Source organism: Felis catus, chromosome C2, assembly GCF_018350175.1.
Source record: "Felis catus isolate Fca126 chromosome C2, F.catus_Fca126_mat1.0, whole genome shotgun sequence".
In the NCBI taxonomy this organism is placed as follows: domain Eukaryota; kingdom Metazoa; phylum Chordata; class Mammalia; order Carnivora; family Felidae; genus Felis; species Felis catus.
In genome coordinates this window covers 133,872,181-133,893,334 of record NC_058376.1, presented here as the reverse complement: position 1 = coordinate 133,893,334, position 21,154 = coordinate 133,872,181, and the positions used below count along the sequence as shown (strand labels likewise).

At 42.5% G+C, this 21,154-nt stretch overlaps 1 protein-coding gene across 6 annotated transcripts in view; it reads right to left on the bottom strand.

Moving 5' to 3' along the window:
• The window catches only part of PLCL2 (phospholipase C like 2), a 191,861-nt gene that overhangs the window by 39,722 nt on the left and 130,985 nt on the right, over positions 1 to 21,154 (bottom strand). For 3 of the 6 annotated variants that reach the window (XM_045037657.1, XM_045037658.1, XR_006585522.1), the window contains exons 4-5: positions 7,598 to 7,696; positions 3,897 to 3,972 (exon numbers count right to left, since the gene is read on the bottom strand). In XM_045037657.1, the coding sequence (XP_044893592.1) occupies positions 3,897 to 3,972; positions 7,598 to 7,696 (175 nt within the window). Of the gene's footprint in view, positions 1 to 3,896; positions 3,973 to 6,568; positions 6,796 to 7,597; positions 7,697 to 21,154 lie in introns of all 6 variants that reach the window. The other 3 variants (XM_003992151.6, XR_006585523.1, XR_006585521.1) reach the window with 2 other exon arrangements.

Genomic DNA, 21,154 nt, shown 5'->3' with positions numbered 1-21,154 from the left:
TTGACTCTGACAGAATGCTCCCACCCTCCTGCCCGTCTGTAGACCCCTCTTTCACTCCCTCTCTCCTGAAGCCGGTGCTCTCCTACCGTACCATGACTGCATCAGAACAGTCCTCTCCTCAGAATTTCTCTAAACAGCACAGCTTTCTGGAGTGTCTTGGAAGAAGAGGCATCCATCCCCCTTTCTAAGGTCAAGTGTTTCTTGACTGTACTGGATTCCTGCCCCTCTCACTTCTTCCCTCCTTACCCCGTCTCATCTTTGAATACCTTCCTCTTCACCTCTTCAATGGATCTTTCCTATTTCTAGGGGCATGGCTTTCTTATAAAGATGTCCCTTTAACCCTCTGACCCTGCTGTACTGCCATACTCTCCTCTTAAAAGAGTCGGCTCCGCAGGCTGTCCCCACTGCCCATCACCCGGTTGTCCCTGCTGTCCTCCCCAGGGTCTCTTCGGGTCACCTGCCTGCCGGGGCCTGCAAGTTCCCAGCCCACCTTGGCTGGGAGTCTTTACTTCTCAGCATTCTTCTCCTGCCTCCCTCCCTCTTCCCAAGAACACCACCGGCAAAACACATTTCTAGATCCAAAAAAACAAATCAATCCCATAGCCGGGAGTCTGAACATGTCCAAACTGGGCACACTTTTGAACATGTGGCTGGAGGTGGCAGTGTGACTCCTTACTGTCACTTAGCTGTTTAAATGAAGGCTTATCTAGTAAGAATAGAAGTTTGTGTTTAGAAGTTTGAAGTGCTTCTAAAATAATCGTCTCTTACAGCACTTTGGTACCTGTGTCTTCATTCTGTCATTGCCAGATTAAAGTTCTATAAGCAGAACAGCAATTATTTATCAGAAGTAAAATCTCATGCAAATGTTTTTGAGCCCAATACAAATTAGCAATTCTTCATATGACTAATGACTATGTGCCCTTCCGATAACTATAAACATGAGAAACAAAAGATCAAGGACTCTAAAATAAGCCCTTGGGATAACAGAAGGGCTGTGTAGGCGTTCAGCAGTAACTGTGAAACCAAAAGATAATCGTTATGTGCTTCTCAAGATCTTCAAACTCAGAGCAACACGAACCATTACATAGTGGTTATTCTTTTTTGCCTTCCAAGCAAAATTCTTTTTCTTTTTTTAAATTTTTTTTTTCAACATTTATTTATTTTTTGGGACAGAGAGAGACAGAGCATGAACGGGGGAGGAGCAGAGAGAGAGGGAGACACAGAATCGGAAACAGGCTCCAGGCTCTGAGCCATCAGCCCAGAGCCCGACGCGGGGCTCGAACTCACGGACTGCGAGATCGTGACCTGGCTGAAGTCGAATGCTTAACCGACTGCGCCACTCAGGCGCCCCCAAGCAAAATTCTTAATAGACAAGACACTTCAGCTTTTTAAATACAAGTAAATATTATCCCTCACTGAAATTAGACATAAAGCTGCATTATGCTAGAGATGAGCAAATTTCATAAATCGATGAAGTTGCAAAAAATTGGCAATAACTCAGACTGTCAATAAATAGGTCTTTTTTTTCAGATAAATGTAGTTTCAAATTCTAACAGTCCACAATTCTTCTGGCAACGCATGCGCTTAGGAGAATCAAATCCTTAATACAAGTCAAATCACATTTAGTCAGTTAGTATTCGAGTGACTGCTCTGTGCAAAATGTTAAAACAGGTGCCCTGGGTAAAATGCAGAGTAGCTCAATATGCAAACCTGTGCCTTCACAGGTTACTAGCCGGTTTAGAAGACAGACTCCATTAGTAAAATACATAGCAACTGAAACTGTCAGCTAAACCAAACACATTTTGAAGGCTGACTAGAATGGTTAGGTAACATAATTCCTACAATCATAAAAGGTCTCCTGGAAGACTGCTGAGACAAAAAGAAGAAATGTACAGATTGGCAGAGAGGAGGGAGAGAGAAGTCCTACTGGAGAGGTGGCCTGTGAAAATCTGACTAAGGAGAAACACACTGGGAGCGGGGAAGGGCAGCCCAAAGGCCAGCCTGGATGCATCCTGTCACTTCCAGCCCTTCTCACTGCTCCCTACAGCTTCCCAGTTGCGAAGTCTCCCCATGAAAATTTTCTGCACACAGCTATTGTGAACATCACCTTACAGCTCAATTTCTCTCCTTTTCTGCTAAAAAACCAATCGCTTCCCACTGCCCCCAAAACCAAGTTCAGACTCCTGAGTAACACAGAATAAGTACTCAATACGTTTGAGTATGTGTGATTACTTTCATATCTCCTGCTTGGCTGGAAGGTTCTAAAAGGCAAAAATCAATCTTATTTTTTACTATTTTGGAATGTGATAGCTCTTACAAGTACCCTTGGCATGGTGTAAGTCCAAAAAATATTTACTAAATGGATGACGAGATGATTTAGTGAAGAGATTTTATATAATAATGGCAAGAGGGGCTGGCCAGTTCGTAGACAACCTTGCATAGTTAAGTTAGAAGTTTAGATCTGCCTCAACAGACTCTGGTCAGCTACTGGACGACTTTATGTAAAACAGTGACAGGATAAAAATGGTGTTTGAAGTGTCTCATTTTAGTTGTGGCTGTCGGGAGTATTAGCCCAGAAAGGACTAGAAGGAGCAAGATCACTTTGCTAATACTATTTTGCTAACAAGATGAGTAAAACAAGGTGAGGGTTTTCATCTGTTGATTAGTCACTAATGTGAATATTCCTTCAATAAACACCAAAAAAGAAAACCGCCATATATACCTTTGTCTTCGATCTATTTTTAACGAGTTCATTTCTGAGATAAGAGAGGAATTTTTTTTCAGGCTAGGTGATACTTATGGTCTCTTGATTTTAAAGAATAGCAACAAGGGGTGCCTGGCTGGCTCAGCCAAAAGATCACTGGGCTCTTGATTTTAGGGTTATGAGTTGGAGCCCTATGCTGGGTGTATAGATTACAAAGAATAAACAAACTTAAAAAAAAAGTATATAAAAAAAAGAAAAGCAACCAGAAGCCTTAGAAATTGAAGACAGATATTCTTATTTATGCAGCATAAATACCCTCCACATTAACATCTTCTAAAATGACGCTCTCACAAAATTTGAAAATTGAAAGAATTCCATTTTGTCTATTCTTATTACAATGCAGAACACTTGAGTTTGGGGTTTTATCTCAGCTAAAATTAATTAGATGGTAGCATTTTAAAATCCAGTGTAACATTTTGATGTTAAATTGATGAATTCATCAGCATCTGAAAATGCCAGTGCATTAAAAATTGTCAAGAGGTTGTAACTGGTGCCCACCCTCCTTCCTGAGTACTCATTCCCTCTCTGCTCAAGCCTCACTCACCTTTCCCATCGTGTGCTGGAAGGTCATGGGGGACTAGCACAGGGGACACTGAGCAGGAGGTCAGTGCAGTGGTTCTCCATCTTGGCTGCTTACTAGAAACACTGGAAGCTTTTAACAGCTATGAATTTTTCAACCACACCTCCGGCTGATGTCAATGTATTTTATTTTTATTTATTTTTTTACTGTATTTATTTTGAGAGAGACAAAGACAGCATGAGTGGGGGAGGGGCAGAGAGAGAGGAAGACAGAGAATCCCAAGCACGCTATGCACTGTGAGCGTGGAGCCTCACGCAAGGCTCAAACTAACAAACCATGAGATCATGATCTGAGCTGAAATTAAGAGTTGGATGCTTAACCAACTGGGCCACCCAGGCGCCCTTAGATGTCAATATATTTTAAAAGCTTCCCCCAGGTGAGTTTGTTATCCAGGCTTGAGAAGTAGTGAATTAGTATCTTCTTTAGCCATGGAAAAAATAATTTTTATGCCTGATTTCCTGGTTACTGTGTCAGAAGACAAAATGGTTTAAGGAGCTACATATTTGATGCTACTAATTTTATTTTAAAGAGAAGAAACAAACTTCCACTTACCTGCCTTCTGACAATGTACAATCTTTTCATATACAGCGTCTGCATTTTCAATCACTGCCTTGAGGGACTGGATCATCTGCAAAGGGAACATCCAGACACGGGATTACACCTGACAACCGGATGCCAGTCTACACAGGTGCATGAGGCTCTCCTCTATAAACAGGCTGAGGTGCTGTAGCCATGTGTTCTTTTATCTGCCTTCCCACTATTCAGTTCAAATGTATACGGAAGAAATGAAAAATCATGCATCCCATGTCACGGTTTAAGTAGACTGAGTATCACGTTTCAGACAGTTAGGCTTGTACAACACTGAATTTGAACCTTGAGCCAATACTGAATGGAGTTTGTTTCAGTGTAAAAATCTAGAAATCAATACGTATACACATCTGATCTGTGTTTTAAATTGTATTTTCAGCCATGCATTTTAACAAAATTCAACTTCATCTTACAGAAAGCTCTATGACCTACACACCGTACCCATTTAAACTAAAACGCCTTCGTCCAAAAATTAGTTTAAAACTTACCATGACAATCAAAAAACAGCATTTATTTAATGCATCACTAATGATATCACTCAAACCAGTATTTTAAATGTTCTATCAATGATTTAAAAAGATCTGATTTTGAGGAAAAAATAAAAGATCCAATTTTGAGTTCTTATTCCAAATTATACGTGCTTGTTTTAACAGCCAATCTTGAATTTAACAACAAAACAAAACAAAAAAAGGATCAGGGCATAGTTGATCAATCATTTCACTTACCAGAATGTTAGGAAAAGATCTGTTTGAACTAATCTTTTTGGCTCTAAAATCACTATGAAAGTGGGAGAGCCAGATTCAGTTCTCACAGCTCAAATGTGAGCAACTATGACGCTTGCATTCAGCATAGATTTCAATTTTTTCTATTTAAATGTCTGGATATTTTGCATTATTATATTACTCACCTATTTTATATGACCATTTTATTTTAAATAACAAACACCAATCCATCATTCTCTATTCCTTTAAATTTACTGCCTTGTTTTTCTTTATAGTATTTATCACTAACAGCCACAATAATCACTTTATAGGAACCAAATATATGTAGGTTGGATTATTTGTATAATTCAAAGAAAGAACACCAAATTTTGATTAGTTACACTTATTTAAACCGAAGCATAATCAACATGCCTCTCAAGAAGTATACCAGATTCTTAAAATGAGTCACACAAGCATTAATCAACTTGTCCACTGTTCTAAGAAAATTATAGTAAACACCAAAAGGTTTAAGGCCAATGAAGGTGTTCATTCATGCCTTCATGCATTTCCATGGCCCAGAGCAGGAACTGGGGACACGGAGACCTACAGGATATGGCCACTATCTTCAAAAAGCCCACAGCCTACTGGAAGAGGATGCACTTTAGAATTCATGATTTTCACATTCACTCTTCAAAATCTGAGTCATGCCTGTAAATTAAAATAGTCTATTTTACAGCTTGACATATTGAACAGGCAATGATAAAAATGAATAGTTAAGAACTCGATTACACCGATATAAAGTCATTTGTACCATGACATCACTTGCATACTGAAAAGGTTCATACCGTCATCAGTAACCTTTTTCAGCTTTGATGTCAGGCCAAATGAGAGATATGAAGAAGCGAGGACTTCTTCAAGCAAGGATGGTGGCTGTCACAGCTAGCTCAGTGTCAAAGAACTGGCCAACTGTGCCTCTATCACTCAAATAGGAAAAAGGAGAAAAATGAAATGAACCTGGTCCTCAAGCAGACAGGCAGCACAGGGGCAATAACAGAGGGAAGGTAGAACAAAACAGCAGTATTAAGCATAGGCTTATGCATACAGATGCCCTGTGGGGGAAAGGTGGTCAAAACCCCAGTTTTTACTGGGGGTGGTGTGGGCACAGAAAAAGCACAGATTTACATGGGCTCGAATCCCGGCTCTGCTGTTCATTAGCTGTGTCATCTCCATATGAAATGTCATGGAGCCATAACTTCCTACCTATAAAATGAGTTTAATAAAAGATACTACCTTTATAACGTTGTAAGGATTAAATGGAAGGATGCATGACCGACACAATGAAGACACTTGCAAACAGATGAGACAATGGATTCCCCATTTACCCAGGGGTCATGGAAGAGCATTTTCTGGTAGCCCAAGTTGAGCTGAACGAGCATGCCTTCCCTTCATAAGTTCACTGGCAGTGATTCAAACATCCATTACTAATTTTGGTTTTACTCGAAAAGCCTGGTGTGATGAAGTTCAGAGAAACAACAAATCACATTATTATTCTTAGAAGCATCTTCTGGTGTAAAGTATTTCCAGAGGTTACATAGTTGGGCACCTTTCAGCTACAAAAAACATGCAGGGCTTAAGGAAAGCACATCCATCTCAAGGGTCTGGAGAGAGAAGCTCACCCGCCTCCTGTGTTCTCTAACACTTGAAGGAGCAAAACTTTATTCTTGGGATAATCATTTACCGAGGCTCTCTGAGTATGGGACCCCGAATTAAGTGCTATGAATGAATAAAGAATAGCTGCTGACCCAGGACTATGAGCAAACAATAATCATAACAAAATGCAGTACTGCATCGTAGCTCATGGGCTATTGGTTGTGACAAAGTTAAATACCCCTAAGTAGGTGGACGGGATATTTAATCCACCAGTGATGTACTTACTGGTGGTGTCACGGCGTTGTGCAGATGCTCTGTTTGTGGCTCGGACTTGAATACACTCTCCACCCCTTATTTACGAGAAGTATATAAAATATGAAGGTGGCTAACACACCAGGGTGGAGAATGCAAACCCAGTGAAAAGCCGTTCCTCTCAGGTCTGGAAGTAAACAGCAGCAGGCATTTGCAGACCATACGAGAGGGGTATTCTGGGTATTCTGGAGGGAACCAGCCTTGGAGAAGGTAAGCACAACAGTAAACAATCAGTGGAACTTAGAGAAGGCAGGAAGAAAACATATCCCCAGACCTTAGCAGAGATGATTCATCTTGCCACACCTGTTACTAAATGTTTTCACCACTTCCTTGGGGAGGAGGAACTGCCAGTTTATATCTTTTTATAGTTTTAGGGTGCATGTTTACAGTTAGGGTAAGTACTTATAAATACATTAATGTGTAGTAAACAGTTTATAGTTCTTGTCCACAGAGTGAGTTCATTAATCTCAACTCTTGCAGTACCTGTGTAAATTCTTCTGGAGTGAAAGGGCCCCTCCAGGTATTCCTCAGGACCGTGAACTCCGACAGGTGCCCTAAGTTAAGGGTCCAGCAGGCCGAGAGGGCAGGGTACCTACCTACCCAGATGGCTGATTTCTTGCTTTCACTCAGGGGACAACTAGAACTGAGTGTAGAGCACATGGCACTGAGGATACAGCAAGGACAACATGGGGGTGCCATTAGATCTAGTGGGGACCAACCTCTGCCTGGGTCTGCTGCTTTATAACAAGCTGTGGTTATAAATAGCACAAGTGTTGGCTGAAGGAATCAAAATGAAAGTAATTCAACGCCTCCTCTGCATCAGGTGCATACCTGGTGCTTTCTATTTCGTCTAATGCTCACAAAAGCCACGTGAGGTGGGTCTTTACGGTGTCAGTTTTACAGATTGAACACTTTAGACCTGAGAGTTAAGCTACTTTCCCAAGGTCCTCTGGTAAGATGGGCAAAGGGACTGCCCCTAGGAAAAAATGAATTCTGCTTGACCTCAAAGCCTCTGCTTTTCCACAGCGCTGGGACCGGCCCTGCCATACGAGTAGCAACTGCGCAATGAAGATGAGGAAAGGGCAGTCCAGCCAGCAAGACCTACGAAAGCAGAAAGGAATTTAGTAACTCCTGACAGGTGCTACACACATTAGGTGGTACAATCACAGCTACTGACTTTACCCCTGAATTTTCTTTTTAAGTAATATTTCTGTAAAGTGCGTTGGGAAAACATCTTTCAAAAATGACAACAATAAACAATTTGGTTGGCTCCACTTAACAATTCGTTATTAAGAGAAATCATAAATGAGAGAAATCAGTTATATTTAACATGAAACTACTAGAATAAGCATTTCAGAGTAGACAAAAGCAAATACATGGGGAGCGATATCAAGAGATGAGTCAAAGGGAGAAACCGCTTTAAATTATCTTATTTTCTCTGTATATATGACATTACTATGTCAACATAATGCAAGGCCCAGGAGAGCGGTTGGTTTTAGAAGCATTATTTACATTAATGCAAATGAATTTCCACCAGTCCCTTTTAAATGCAGAGGTGTGGGTCTTGGCTCAGCAATCAGATCATCCTGCCGCTTACCCTAGCGACTTACTGCACGGACAGCTCATGTTGTTTATGAAGTACAAGATGCGTTTGTGTAGTTGTGTAGTTGTTGCTAACAGATTTTATATGAGTGTCCAGTTACCAGTAACTCCTACATTTCTGGAACCAATGCATTAGGAAAATCTATAGCCTTCACATAGCCCAGAAACCCATTTCATAAATTTGATCCACTCTAAGATTTTTTTTTTAATTTTTTTTAACGTTTATTTATTTTTGAGACAGAGAGAGACAGAGCATGAATGGGGGAGGGTCAGAGAGAGAGGGAGACACAGAATCCAAAATAGGCTCCAGGCTCTGAGCCATCAGCACAGAGCCTGACGTGGGGCTCGAACTCACGAACCGCGAGATCGTGACCTAAGCCAAAGTCGGACGCTTAACCGACTGAGCCACCCAGGCGCCCCGTCTAATATAAGATTTTAATACAGGACTCAAACAGATGAAAAGCTGGAAGTTTCAACTAACGGCAAATAGAAGTTCGTATTTTATTAAGCTGGACAGAAACCAGAAATGCCTTTCATTAAGAATGTTCTGTTTTGGGGCACCTGGGTGGCTCAGTCGGTTGAGCATCCGACCTCGGCTCAGGTCATGATCTCGCGGTTTGTGAGTTCGAGCCCCGCGTCGGGCTCTGTGCTGACAGCTTGGGCCTGGAGCCTGCTTCGGATTCTGGGTTCCCCTCCCCTCAGCTGCTCCCCTGTTCACACTCTGTCTCTCTCTCAAAATAAATAAAGATTAAAAAAAAAAAAAGAATGTTCTGTTTTGAAAGTAACTCCCCATGTTAATATGAGGCAAACTTCTCCACTTAATGGGTATGGATACAAGAACTGCTATTGTATTAATACAGTTTATTTCACTCAATTTCTATAGACTGCTTCTTTATTTTTTGCTTTGAAATTTACACATCAAGTAGGAAAATTCTGTTTTCAGGACAGGCAAGTCCACAGTTTTATGTAAGGATCTTATGTCTAATTTTGGACAGTGCACCAAATCTCCTTTCATCCCAGGCACACAGATTTTGATAATTAAAAAAAAAAAAATTGCCAATAATTTCAAGTCCTTGGGTGAAAGAAGTTTAATAATAACAATAATCACATCTTCTGAGTTCTAGAATTTTCCCTTTATTGTGCTTTCACTTCCATTTCAGACAGAAAATGCCTCCCTCATAAGACTTGGCTTTGCCTGTCCCCATCTTCACACATGGCCGCTGCGGCTGCTTTTGCTGTAGGTGTTTCTAAATAAAGTTACAAAGTCTGAGAAGTGCTAAAGCTCTTACAGGAGGGAATGTCTAGGTAACAAACAACGTTTGTTCCTTAACACAGGTTCTGTGACTATGTGACCCACAACAAACCCAAGTAATTGAGCATCATTCTCAAACTTGCCAAAGGAGAGGCAAGAGAAACGATACACCCGCCCCCATCTCTGAACACCTCCCGGGTTCCAACGCTGTCATGGAGATCGATGGCAGGCCTTAGTGGACAGTGAATGTCCAAGTGGCAGGTACCCTGGTTTGGGTACCACCAGGCTCAGGAAAGACCCAGGGAGGACTGGACCAAAGCACAGCTTGCCTCTCAGGACTCTAGGAATAACAGAACCGCAAATGTGAATCAAGCATCAAGGTCTTCAGAAGACCAACTAATTCAGTCCAAAGCAGAGTTCTCCACCCAATCAGAATTATCTGTGTGGAGTCTCTAACGCTCAATGTCATTGGAGGACTGTCACCCTGTGCTACACAGCCCTACAAAGCAAGTCAGTTCCCTAATGCTGGGAATGGGACAGAAAACAGGGAAACTCCCTCAGGAATCTGTAAATTTTGGTTCTTTTTTCTGTGCTCTTGAAAATAATCTCTCTCCAAGTTAACAATACTACCTTTCTTTTTAACACTTTACAATAATTATTCCCATGTGGCTGAAGAACTTTAAAATCGAATACAAGAACACTAGGATCCGAGACTTTGAAACTGAAATTCAGAGGTAACATTTTCTTTCAGTAAAATTTCAAAGCACAGCAAAATATCACAAAGTTGAACTAATGGAAGACAAACCATTTATGAAGTTACTGTTGGAAAAGGCAACACAGCTTTTAATACTTGAAAATAATATAAAAGTCACACACTTGAATGGGGGTGTAAAAGTTATATCACCTGGGGGTCTTTGCCCAGGAGCATGCTACAGTTAAACCCAGCCCCTTGTGTGAGCCGGGGAGGGCTTTGACCACATTTTGCAAAGAGCTGGTCGTCATCCGGGGGCTGAGGTATGCCATGTCATTAATGGCTGTGGCCATTGTCCCTTCTAGCAAGGTCACCATGAAAACACTTTGCACAGAACAAACGGTTTCCAGAATAATTTGTCCGTTTCCTCTTGAAACTTCACTTCTATTTCCACATTTTCCACTATGCAAATCATAGAAAAGTATAGGAAAAAACCTATATAATAGAAAAGTTATAGAAAGGACCTAAAGCTCTGCCAGATGAAAACCACTACTGAATGTTAATGAACACGGAGAGAGGAGCATCGGTGGCTACTGTCGCATATGGGGCCCCCCTGCAGGCATGGTGGGGAGCGGGCAGCATACGAATCAATGCAAAATATCATTAAGCTCTCCAAGCATTTCCATTCACGTTAGAGGAAAACAGGGAAATGTGGTTAGAAAAGGAGAGAAGGGTCAGCTTGGATGGGGTAGACTTTCAGCTTTGTGCAGAGACCAAAGGTGCAGGGAGAAATGCAGGGTCCAGGGCGTGAAGGTGGGGACAGGCCTCAGGCAGGAAGCCAGGGCAGGAGAGGCATAGGAGGTGGTGGAGGGGCTGGGGAGAAAGGCTGAGAGTGGGAGACTGTGTGGGGGACAGAGCAGGACTCAGGGACCGATGTGCTGTGGGCACAGAGGATGAGCCAAAGCCTCTTTCCTCTTAGAGGGGCAACTAGACAGATGAGACAAACTTAACCCACCCACAGCTGTAAAGCATTTCACCGTTTCCAAAGTGTCTTTCCTACTGTTCATTCATCTAGGATGTGGAGGTCCTCCTTGGTTGGTCTGAGCTGGTGGTCACAATGGTGAAAATGTGCAGCAGCAATTGGAAACTCGTGCGGTGGCTTGGTTCTGGCATTGGAGAACTGGGAATGTTCTGCACAGAGGTGGCAGCTGAGATGAAAACATGTATGCATCTCCGAGGGAGGGATTTTAAAGATAAATGAGATGAAAACATCACAGTGCTGTTCCAGATCACTTAAATTAATAAGCAGAGAGAACCAATGTAAGAGACACAGCAGGAGTGGTCAGAGGGGAAGGAACAGAATGAGGATATTAAACATTTACAGATGTGTGAGGAGAGTTTCTGGAAGGAGGGTAGGACTAAGCGTTAGGAGCTCTGGATTTGGTCATTTGGTAACTGTGGAGAATATAATTGCAGTACCCATAGTTCTGCTATAATGGGACATACAGGCTCCTAAAAATCACTGCACTCCACAAAGTTATGCAGTAAAAACCACAAGGTTGTGGGAAAAATGGGGTTAGGGGCCCAGCACTCAAAAAGTTTGCAGTGACATATTTCAAACAGACAGGAACTGAATAAAAGTGATAGCCCGGCTCCACATGTGTTAAATAGTTAAGGAATGCAAAACTACTGCAGTGCATGTGGCACCTGACCCTGAAAAAGACCTGAGGTTTGCTTGGGAAGTGGGTGGTAGGACGGTTGCAGCTCGCGGGTCATGGGAAGTGGAGGAAAGGTGATGTGACATCTGAGGCAAAGCTGTAACAGCAGGCGTGCACAGGCACAGCTAGAAGCCCGTTCAACTAACTGGGGGAGCCGGGTGCCCTGTGAGGTGTGGATGTGCACGCAGGTCAGCCACGTGTACTTTTCCAGGCTCACCAGGGTTTCCTGCGGTCAAAACTGTGCACACACAAACACAAAATTTGACTTAGGTTAAAATTGTTCCTTAATGTATCAATCACATTCAAATAGATTTGCATCTTCACAACAAGTGTTATCGTCGAACGGACTACTGGAGATTCTTTCAAAATCTGTCTGAAATTTCTTTTTTTCAAAATCTCCCATGCAATTTCATCGTGAAGTGCAGTTAGACTCTGAGTTTCTATGAGATTCAACCGAAGCATGGTTTTGGCATCGTATAAGCCTGCCCCCAACTATTTTAACAATCTTTTTTTTTTTTTTTTTAGTTTTGGCCAGAGAATAGATGTCAAGTGCTATATAAATCTGGAGCGAATTATGAGTTATGAGTGACCCAGGGTCCACATTCAGGAAGCCAAGAATTCTCTAGCTTTTAATACGCTCTGATTTTTTCATAAAGTTCACTTCAGAGCTAGGGTGGTATGTGCCTCAGGAATGAATGTGGCTCCCCTGGTAGATAACTTTTATTTAAATACTGGTACAATACAAATCTCTTATGCACTAAATTTCAGATCAAATCCTGTAAAGTAACACGCCATCTCATGTGTAGGTATCTAGTTGAACTTTCACACGATATAAAGCCTCCTCAACCACAAATCTTCGTCTCCATCTACCACTTCTCACTTTCACTTAATACAGAATCACATTTACAACACTTAGAAAGGGCTGCGTTTCACAGATTAAACCTCCAGTTTTTTGTTTTTTTTTTTAAATTTTTTTTTTCAACGTTTTTTATTTATTTTTGGGACAGAGAGAGACAGAGCATGAATGGGGGAGGGGCAGAGAGAGAGGGAGACACAGAATCAGAAGCAGGCTCCAGGCCCCGAGCCATCAGCCCAGAGCCTGATGCGGGGCTCGAACTCACGGACCATGAGATCATGACCTGGCTGAAGTCGGACGCTTAACCGACTGTGCCACCCAGGCGCCCCTTAAACCTCCAGTTTTAATTAAACTGCAGTTTCTGAGGTGAATCACCATGTAAACAAAAGACGAAGACATTATGTTTGTTACACACACAGCAATATAGGTTTCTCCTGTACTTACCTAAAATACCACTCGGATTCAGTAAAAAATTCATGAAAATAAATAGTGTCATGTAGTCAAAACAACCAAGTTATTGCCCTAGGTTCTTGCTTTCTAGTGGTTGCTGTGCCACCAGGTACCCAAGGAGGGCCCAAATGTGACATGTGTGGGGATTTCTGAGCAGTACTTCCAATGTCAGCCACTAGAAGTCCTTAGTAATACACATCTGCTGGGCTGGGAGGGAGGAGAAAGGAGCAGAGGAGAGAAAACATCACAAAGAGAAAACTGGGTTTGGGAGGAGCACTATGTAGAGGAATAAAAGAAAAAAAAAAGACAAAATCACAGAGGAAGAGCTCAGACGAATTAAAACAATAAATGCACCAGGGTGATTGATCTTATCAAAAATCGTACTTTAAATCAGATAAGAACATTTTAATTTATGCAGACAACTGAATAATCTATAAAGCTACAACCAAACTTGGATTTAAAAGGAATTCATTCCTATTTCTAGACTAATTGGGATTTAGCATTACCACAGGTCTCCATATGTTCCCAAACATGTTTAAATAGACGGCGAGCTGGAGAAGCAACACTGTGCAAAATAGCTTGGGGGAAAGAAAGGGGGAGTGTGGAAAAACCTAGAGTTCCAACAGATCAAAAGATTAGTTATAAAGCCAGTGTATAGATTTTAAATGTTTATCCTACTCTAAACTGTTGGCAAAGTTTTGAAACTTCTGAATAGTTTTAGCTTCAGGAAGTACACAGAATTTCAAAAAGTTGAAAAGAATTTTAATCTTGTGCTGTTTCTGGTCCTTGTACAATACGATATTCTAAGAAGACAAAAATCATTGAAAATTAAGCAACAAAATAGAACCTAAGCTAGGTTCCCAAAAAGGAACTCCAATGCAATTATAGAACTATGCAGAAAAAGTATACAATAATTCCTACTAGTTCCTGTAATAATATGTTGTGCTGTACTTTTCTGTGTGGAGAACACATATATAGTTAAGTTCAAATGCACTTAAATTATAATAATGCCGTTATCTCTCCATGTTATGGTCAGCCTTATACTCGTCACGGAATAACCTGGTGTGCTACACAGCATCACTTGGTGTTTACATGATTACTGTGGGAGGACTCACGATATTCTCACACTCGACGGGCTGAGTCATCGTGCACCATGGCTGCCTCACGGAGACCCACATACAAACCCTACCCTCTCCAGGCTTTGGGTCATGTCAGCCTCTTAAGGCTGTAAAAAACATCTCCCGCTTTCCTAAATTAATAACGATATGCTCTCAAGACACCCTCAGACCATCTCAGCACGATACCTAAGTGCACCTGTGCTCAAGTATCCTCTGTGGTCAGGACAGAAGGAAGGGAGAGGAGTACAGAGGGACTCAGCAACTTGCAAAGGAACTTTGGCCTCGGCCTGAAGGGCAGCCAGGCACAGTCCAGTGGGGACGCAGTCTACATCGTCAGCTGCTCCTTCTGCCTCCAGTAAATGCCTGCAAAGCCGGAAAGAAGGGCAATGCACCACTGTAGCTCTCCAGTCTCGGAAGTTTTCAGGATAGTGAGTTCAGAGGCTACATCTTGGATGGAGAGCATAAAAAGTGAACTGATAAGAATGGCTTAAAACATGGCCAGAATCATCCCTGCAGGAAGAAAGGGGAACTTGAGCTCGTTAAACCCAATTATTCAGTGAGCAAGCTACTTCCGGAGAAAGATTAGGAACTTCTGGATGCTACATTAACTCTTTCAAGTCACCAAGGACCATTTTGAGTTCTGACATGCTTGTTTAAAACAATTATTACTACATTAATTAAATTTCAAAAGATACAATTAGAATTAAACATAGTACCACTTTTATTACTGTCTGCTTATAGCAAGCCTTTTCTCCAAGGGCATCACGGTGATCTAGAAACTCCTAATTAACAGAAGGTAATTCAATCATAGTTTTACTGTAAGGTATCATTAGTTTCTCTCAGGTCTGTGTGACTAAGTATAGACGTTAGTTAAAAGAAAAAAGCAATTGGAGGCTTCTCTGTAATGAAAAGCAGGTTGGTTTTTTTTTTTTTTTTTTTTAGCACAGTGAAGTGTCCACAGTATTCCAGGAATGACAGAGCAAGCAGGAAGACAAGAACGCAGTCAGCCAGCTACTATTTACTGTATAAACCCAGGATTTCTTTCTCCTGTTGACCAAATTACTCACGTGTTCCCCTGTCTTCCCCTTTCAGAGAAGACAGACAGCTTGCCTAGTAAGGCGGTGGGAGACCTTACCTTTTGCTTTTCACTTTGTAATTCTAACCCTGCCTTTATGAACTGGAGTAGCCATGCAGCAAAGCTGCTGCTCTGAAGTGGTGTTAAAATATGCAGACAAAAAGGTCTTACAGCTTCATGAGCTGCAGGTTTCTAGCGTTTGAAAACTAACAACATGATCATGACTCAATTCTCAATTTATTGAGAATTTATTGTGGTCTGGTCTACTTACATATAATTTCATACCCTTTGAGGTGGTGATACTATGCCCATTTGAAGATAAAGAACTGGACTTGCCCTCGGTCACACAGTAAGCACCAGGCAGGGACTATCTCATCATCAGGGCTCATATTCTTTGCTAGCACAACCCCCAACCCCAAAGCCCATTCATATACTTCCGAGGGTGTAGGGTCTATATTTCCTCCTTCATTCCCCAATTCTGGTCGCGGGGCCTTCACATAAGAAGAATTTTGTGCACAGGTATTCACATTCCCTGCACACCTGCCCAGATGGTCTGTACTCATTGAGATGTGCCCTTTGCAAAACACACCAGGGCATTGTCTTCTGCTGGGCACCTGTTGCCCTCACTCAGCTCACCATGGCAGGTGAGATAAGGACAAAGCCAAGAATTTCCCAAGGTGGGGCCAGAGCTGGCGGACTGTGTGTGTGTGTGTGTGTGCGTGTGTTTTCGGCAGAGTCTGGTTTCTTCACCCAGGAGCACAGGAGTGTGGTACACCTAAGCATGGGCAGGGAATGTCAACAATGAAGAGGCTGGGACAATTGAGAGACAGGGTAGCTGTGTGGCATTCAAGTACTTCTCTGCTTGGTCCACCAGGAGCCTATGCCCACCTGCTTAGCTCACCTGACAATCGATGGATAAGCATGCTTTGTAAAATCCTAAAACACTACACATGTATGAGCAATGTCCCCATCCTGGGCTGGCTTCACTGAATCAAGCTGTTCTCCTGTCTGGCTGGGTCAACAACTAGGGCTCTCCCCTCCCGTCCTCAACTCTGCTATATTTTCCTCTTAGGACATATGAATTTTTTAAGTAGGGAATTTCAGACACAGCAAAGTCCTCTGGCAAAAGGCAGGGGAGAGTTGAAGCTCTGAACAAAAAGATAAATGATTTGGGGAGGGGGACTCTCATGCCTGCCTTCCCATCTCCCCCAGTTCTAGTCCTGAGCCTCCTGCCTCCAGCCTACCCTCCCCCCCCCCCCGCCCCAGGCATCTCAGGCGTCCTCTTCTTGTCGGACCCACGGAAGGCTCCACTCACCGCCTTAGGACATGGGGGCTGCCGTCTAGGATACAGCCTGGAAGAGCAGAGTGGTAGCTCTACCCTCCAGCCCCTGGCCAGTCCCCAAACCTAACATCCCAGGGAAGACCACTGGTGATGGTACCAATGAGCCAAGTTTGGGAAAATGGAGGCACTGCGGGGCAGGGAGACAGGGTAAGAACACCTGATCTGTGTCCCGGAGAGCAAGGTCATTTTCATCCATTCATTCATAGACAAATTTTGAGCGCCCGCTCTGTGGCAGGCTCTGCTGTGAGACAGAGCGGTGAACAGGGCACACACTGTCCCTGCTATCCTGGAGCTCCGATTCAGGGGCGGGGGAGAGAAGTACCTTAAAAAAAGAAATCAAACCAACGAATGCATAATTACAAGCTGCAGTGAGTGTGAGAAGGAAATGAACAGCATGAACCAGCAGGGTGTGGGAAGCTACAGAGGGCCCTCGGCACAGCCTTCCCATTTCCTCTGGTGGGAGAGGGCTTCACAGGCTTGGTCTCCGCCCCCGGCACCCTTTATAATCCCCACCCTGATGAGACAGCTTTAAATAGAAGGCGGTTCGCACAGCCTGGATTTTATCATTTGAGAGAGAGCCCTGCTCCTTGTTCAGGGAGGGGAGAAGGAATCCAGGTGTTTTCAGAGAAGATGGCAGAGCCTGCTCGGGAACTCCACCCAAACCCCCTTCTCTGCACCCCTACACCCTCCCCTGACAAGAAAGGTTTCATCTGACTGATAAAAGGAGCACTACTTAAACTGGATTCGTTGGCTCATTTTTTTGGGTCAATGTTTATTTATTTTTGAGAGACAGAGAGAGACAGAGCATGAGCAGGGGAGGGGCAGAGAGAAGAGGAGACACAGACTCCGAAGTAGGCTCCAGGCTCCGAGCCGGCAGCACAGAGCCTGACGCGGGGCTCGAACTCATGAACGGTGAGATCGTGACCTGAGCCGATGTTGGGACACTCAACCGACTGAACCGCCCAGGTGCCCCTCCTTGGCTCATTTTTAATGCCTTATTACCAGGCGGCATAAGCAGGACAACACACTCACTACGTGTGAAGTTAAGTTAGTTACACATGTTACTGGATTATAACACAAAACTCCGTGGATTGTCTCCATTCCCACTGACCTAGCGTACTTGCCTCATGAGCACTAGAAGCGATCAGAGCAAACGTTAATTGTCACTGGCTTTTCTCTTGCAGTTTGTGCCTCCGGTGTCTGTAGGCTCCTCCCCATCAAAATGCTAAGTGAGCGTTACCGCTGCTGGGGCTCACCGCTCTCCCGGGATGGGACTCAAGCCACTGCAGCACTCTCCGCCAACCAGGTTAACAAGTAGGATGATGTTCTTTTGGAACAAAATTCAAAGTGCACGGAGCACGGAATTTTAAAAAACAAAAAGAAAACCTTTAGGATTATAATTTAAACTGGTGAAAGCGAATACAGGAACCAGTGCATTAAAATACCCTAGGGACCTTTTTCTCCCGATCCTCTTTTTGAGGGGTTGGCCAATTCTTTCTGCAAAGGAGGAGACAGCAGGTATTTTAGGCTTTTAGGCTTAGGCTTAATTTCTGTCTCAACGACTCACTGCTGCTGTTGTGGTACAAAAGCAGTCACAGAAAATGTATCATGGATGTGGCTGTGCTCTAATATACCTTTGTTTTCAGACACTGAAATCTGAATTTCAAATGGTTTTAGCAAGTCATACAGGTATCATTTTGCTATCTTTTCCAATCATTTAACATGTAAGAACCATTCTTCACTCTCAGACCATATGAAAACAGGCAGTTGCCAGCGTGGCCCACAGGCCACGGTTTCCCAACTGTGCCCTAACACGTTACAAGATGCATCATTTGGTGGTATTGGACGAAAAGGCTTTAGGAGAACATAGCTCGATACGTTACTTGCACATTTTATCCAAGACCATGAAAAAATCAAGTCCAGCTAGTATTTTTAAAAGGATAAACGTATCTTATGATATATGCAAGCAAAGGAAAGATTTGGTTATGGAGAATCCTAACATTGGTCAAAGACTTCCACCGACTCATAGCAAAGACAGAGAGCTCCGTTTTAGGCAATCAACTAAAAAATCAGTTAAGTACCATGCTAGTACCATTTAGTTAAATCCTCAAGTAGCTACATCTCTTCGCAAAGATAGGTTTGTTTACTTGTTTGTTTTTGCTTTTGGCACCAGATAAGTGATTTAAAAGCGAAAATCATTTGGTGCCCTTATGATGATATAAAGATGGTGTCACTCCACACGGCCATCCTGCAGTGAGGGAGCGTCACGATTTTAAAGAAAACCAGAATAATCAAAGCTGATATCAAAGAAAATACTGGAACTAAGGATTTCTGTAAGTTGCTAAAGGATTTCCTATATAAAATCTCCACATAAAAATCTAAACCATTTAGCCCTAAAGATGTGACTAATACTAAATGTAGTAGGGAAATAAATATTTGAAACTACCTAACATGTTATTTTTAAATTAATTGGTAATTAAGCTTGTAGAGTTCAACTTAACTCTGAACACATCATATCGTCCACCCACTGAGTTTACCGTGAGAGTAGTTTTCCTATGGTTCGGAATTTAAAATGCCCCAATTAAGTTAGAAAAGACTTCAAAGCCATTGTTAGGTGCTATTTTTATTCCTGATAAATTCATGTGGTCATGAAATCAGATTTCTGATATTAAAGGTGGCTATTTCTGTGGGGTGAGTGGCATCAATTATTTTACAACAATATGGGGGAATAAAAGTGAAAAGAATGAAAAACAGGAGCTGTTAAAAGAGAATGACTGACAGTTTCTGTAATCCCCACCGAGAGAGGCGTCCGTGTGCAGGGGGCAGTCACCACCCAGGCTCGTGCAGACTAGAGAGGTTTGGTGAGGCTGAGGGTGTGCACTCCTGCTCGTACGAAAACAAGAAATAAGGAATCTACACGCAGGGCTGATTTTTATTTCTCTCATGAGCATGAGGTCAAATGTACATATCAACAAAACATAGGCTTCAAATCTCGTGTAGTGTCAAATGTTATATATTACCCACATCTAGCTGTGGAGAAAAATCACTACTTCATTATTCAAAAGGCTGTGGAAAAATACCTTTAAAATTTTCTTTTCCAGTTCATAACTAGGGACATAAAAGGTCAGAAATGAATATACCCCTACTGCCCAAGAAAAGATGCCAGAAGGTAGTTCAAGTAAGTGTCTAGAATTACATTTTCTCAAAAACAATTCTGAAATAGACGTTTTTTCATCTAAACTGGTTACTTCAATAGCTTCATTTTCATGGAGTTGGTTCCATTCAAATTATCCCATTTCTTAGAGAGTTGTCTTCTAAAGTGTGATTGCACGTCCAAAGAGCATGTGCCCAAAACAGAGGAGCTCATCACTGCATTTACAAACAAGTCTGTGCATAACCACTAACAATTTTATACAATATCTGGTGTAACTTCAATCTTTTTAACTCAACTCCAAATTACACTTGCAACACTGTGCAATTACACTTGCAACTGAATTTCTAAATGGAAAAGCATATCCTCTTCTAAACTACACAAAAATGGGTGGTAATAAATCAAGTTAATCGGTGAATGGATCTCACATTGAGAAAGTCAGGGAATGATACTGAAAACATCAAGATTCTAAACAATAAAAATCATATTATCACTGTAGTTTACATGCTTTCTAAACTTTAATCTGAAGATGGACAATGGGACACAATGAAATATTAAACAATTCATCCTTTTGATGAATCTTTGACAAAAAAAAATACTTCTGAACAGAAACTCTCCTGTGTCCTTCCTAATTGCTAATTGTAGCCAGCACTTTGAAGCCAGCACCGGTGGCAAACTATCTCCATTTAAGTGTCTGGAGAACATTCTGAAGCCCAGATGGAGCTGGACACGAGGGCAAAGGCAGCCATTGCTCCGAGGTGGAATGGAGAACCGCCACAGGATTGACTTCCCCAACTCCCCACCTGGTCAGAAACTGCCACTGTTAGGAAAACTACTTAAGTTCAACGGTGAAGATGCATTTCCTAGGTCCTCCAGTGGAGTGTGGCCCAGGAAGTGCTTGGTGTTTCGAAGGGGTGCCCATACTTGGGGAGCTCCAGGGTTTCCATCTCAGGTCTCTGCAAGCTTACAGAGATGCAGATCAACACATTGGTTTCTCTTCCCAAGTAGCAGCCAGTAGCTAGCTGCAAGTAGAGGTGGCACAGCCACCTGTGTACCAACAGCAAAGGTTAGAAGTCAAGGAGAGACACAGCCGTGTGCTGGGTCCAAGGTGAGAGGATCAGAGGGTCCCCAAGCAAGGGGAGAAGCAGGCTGAATGCATCAGTGAGCTATGAAGTGCATGTCCTAGGTCAGCTAATCTTCATTTCTGTGAATCTAAAAGGATATGGAACTCACAAGCTGTGTAAAGACACACAGACTATCACGTGCTGAAAGCCAATTAGGTTCTTTGTGTCTTTGATCATTGC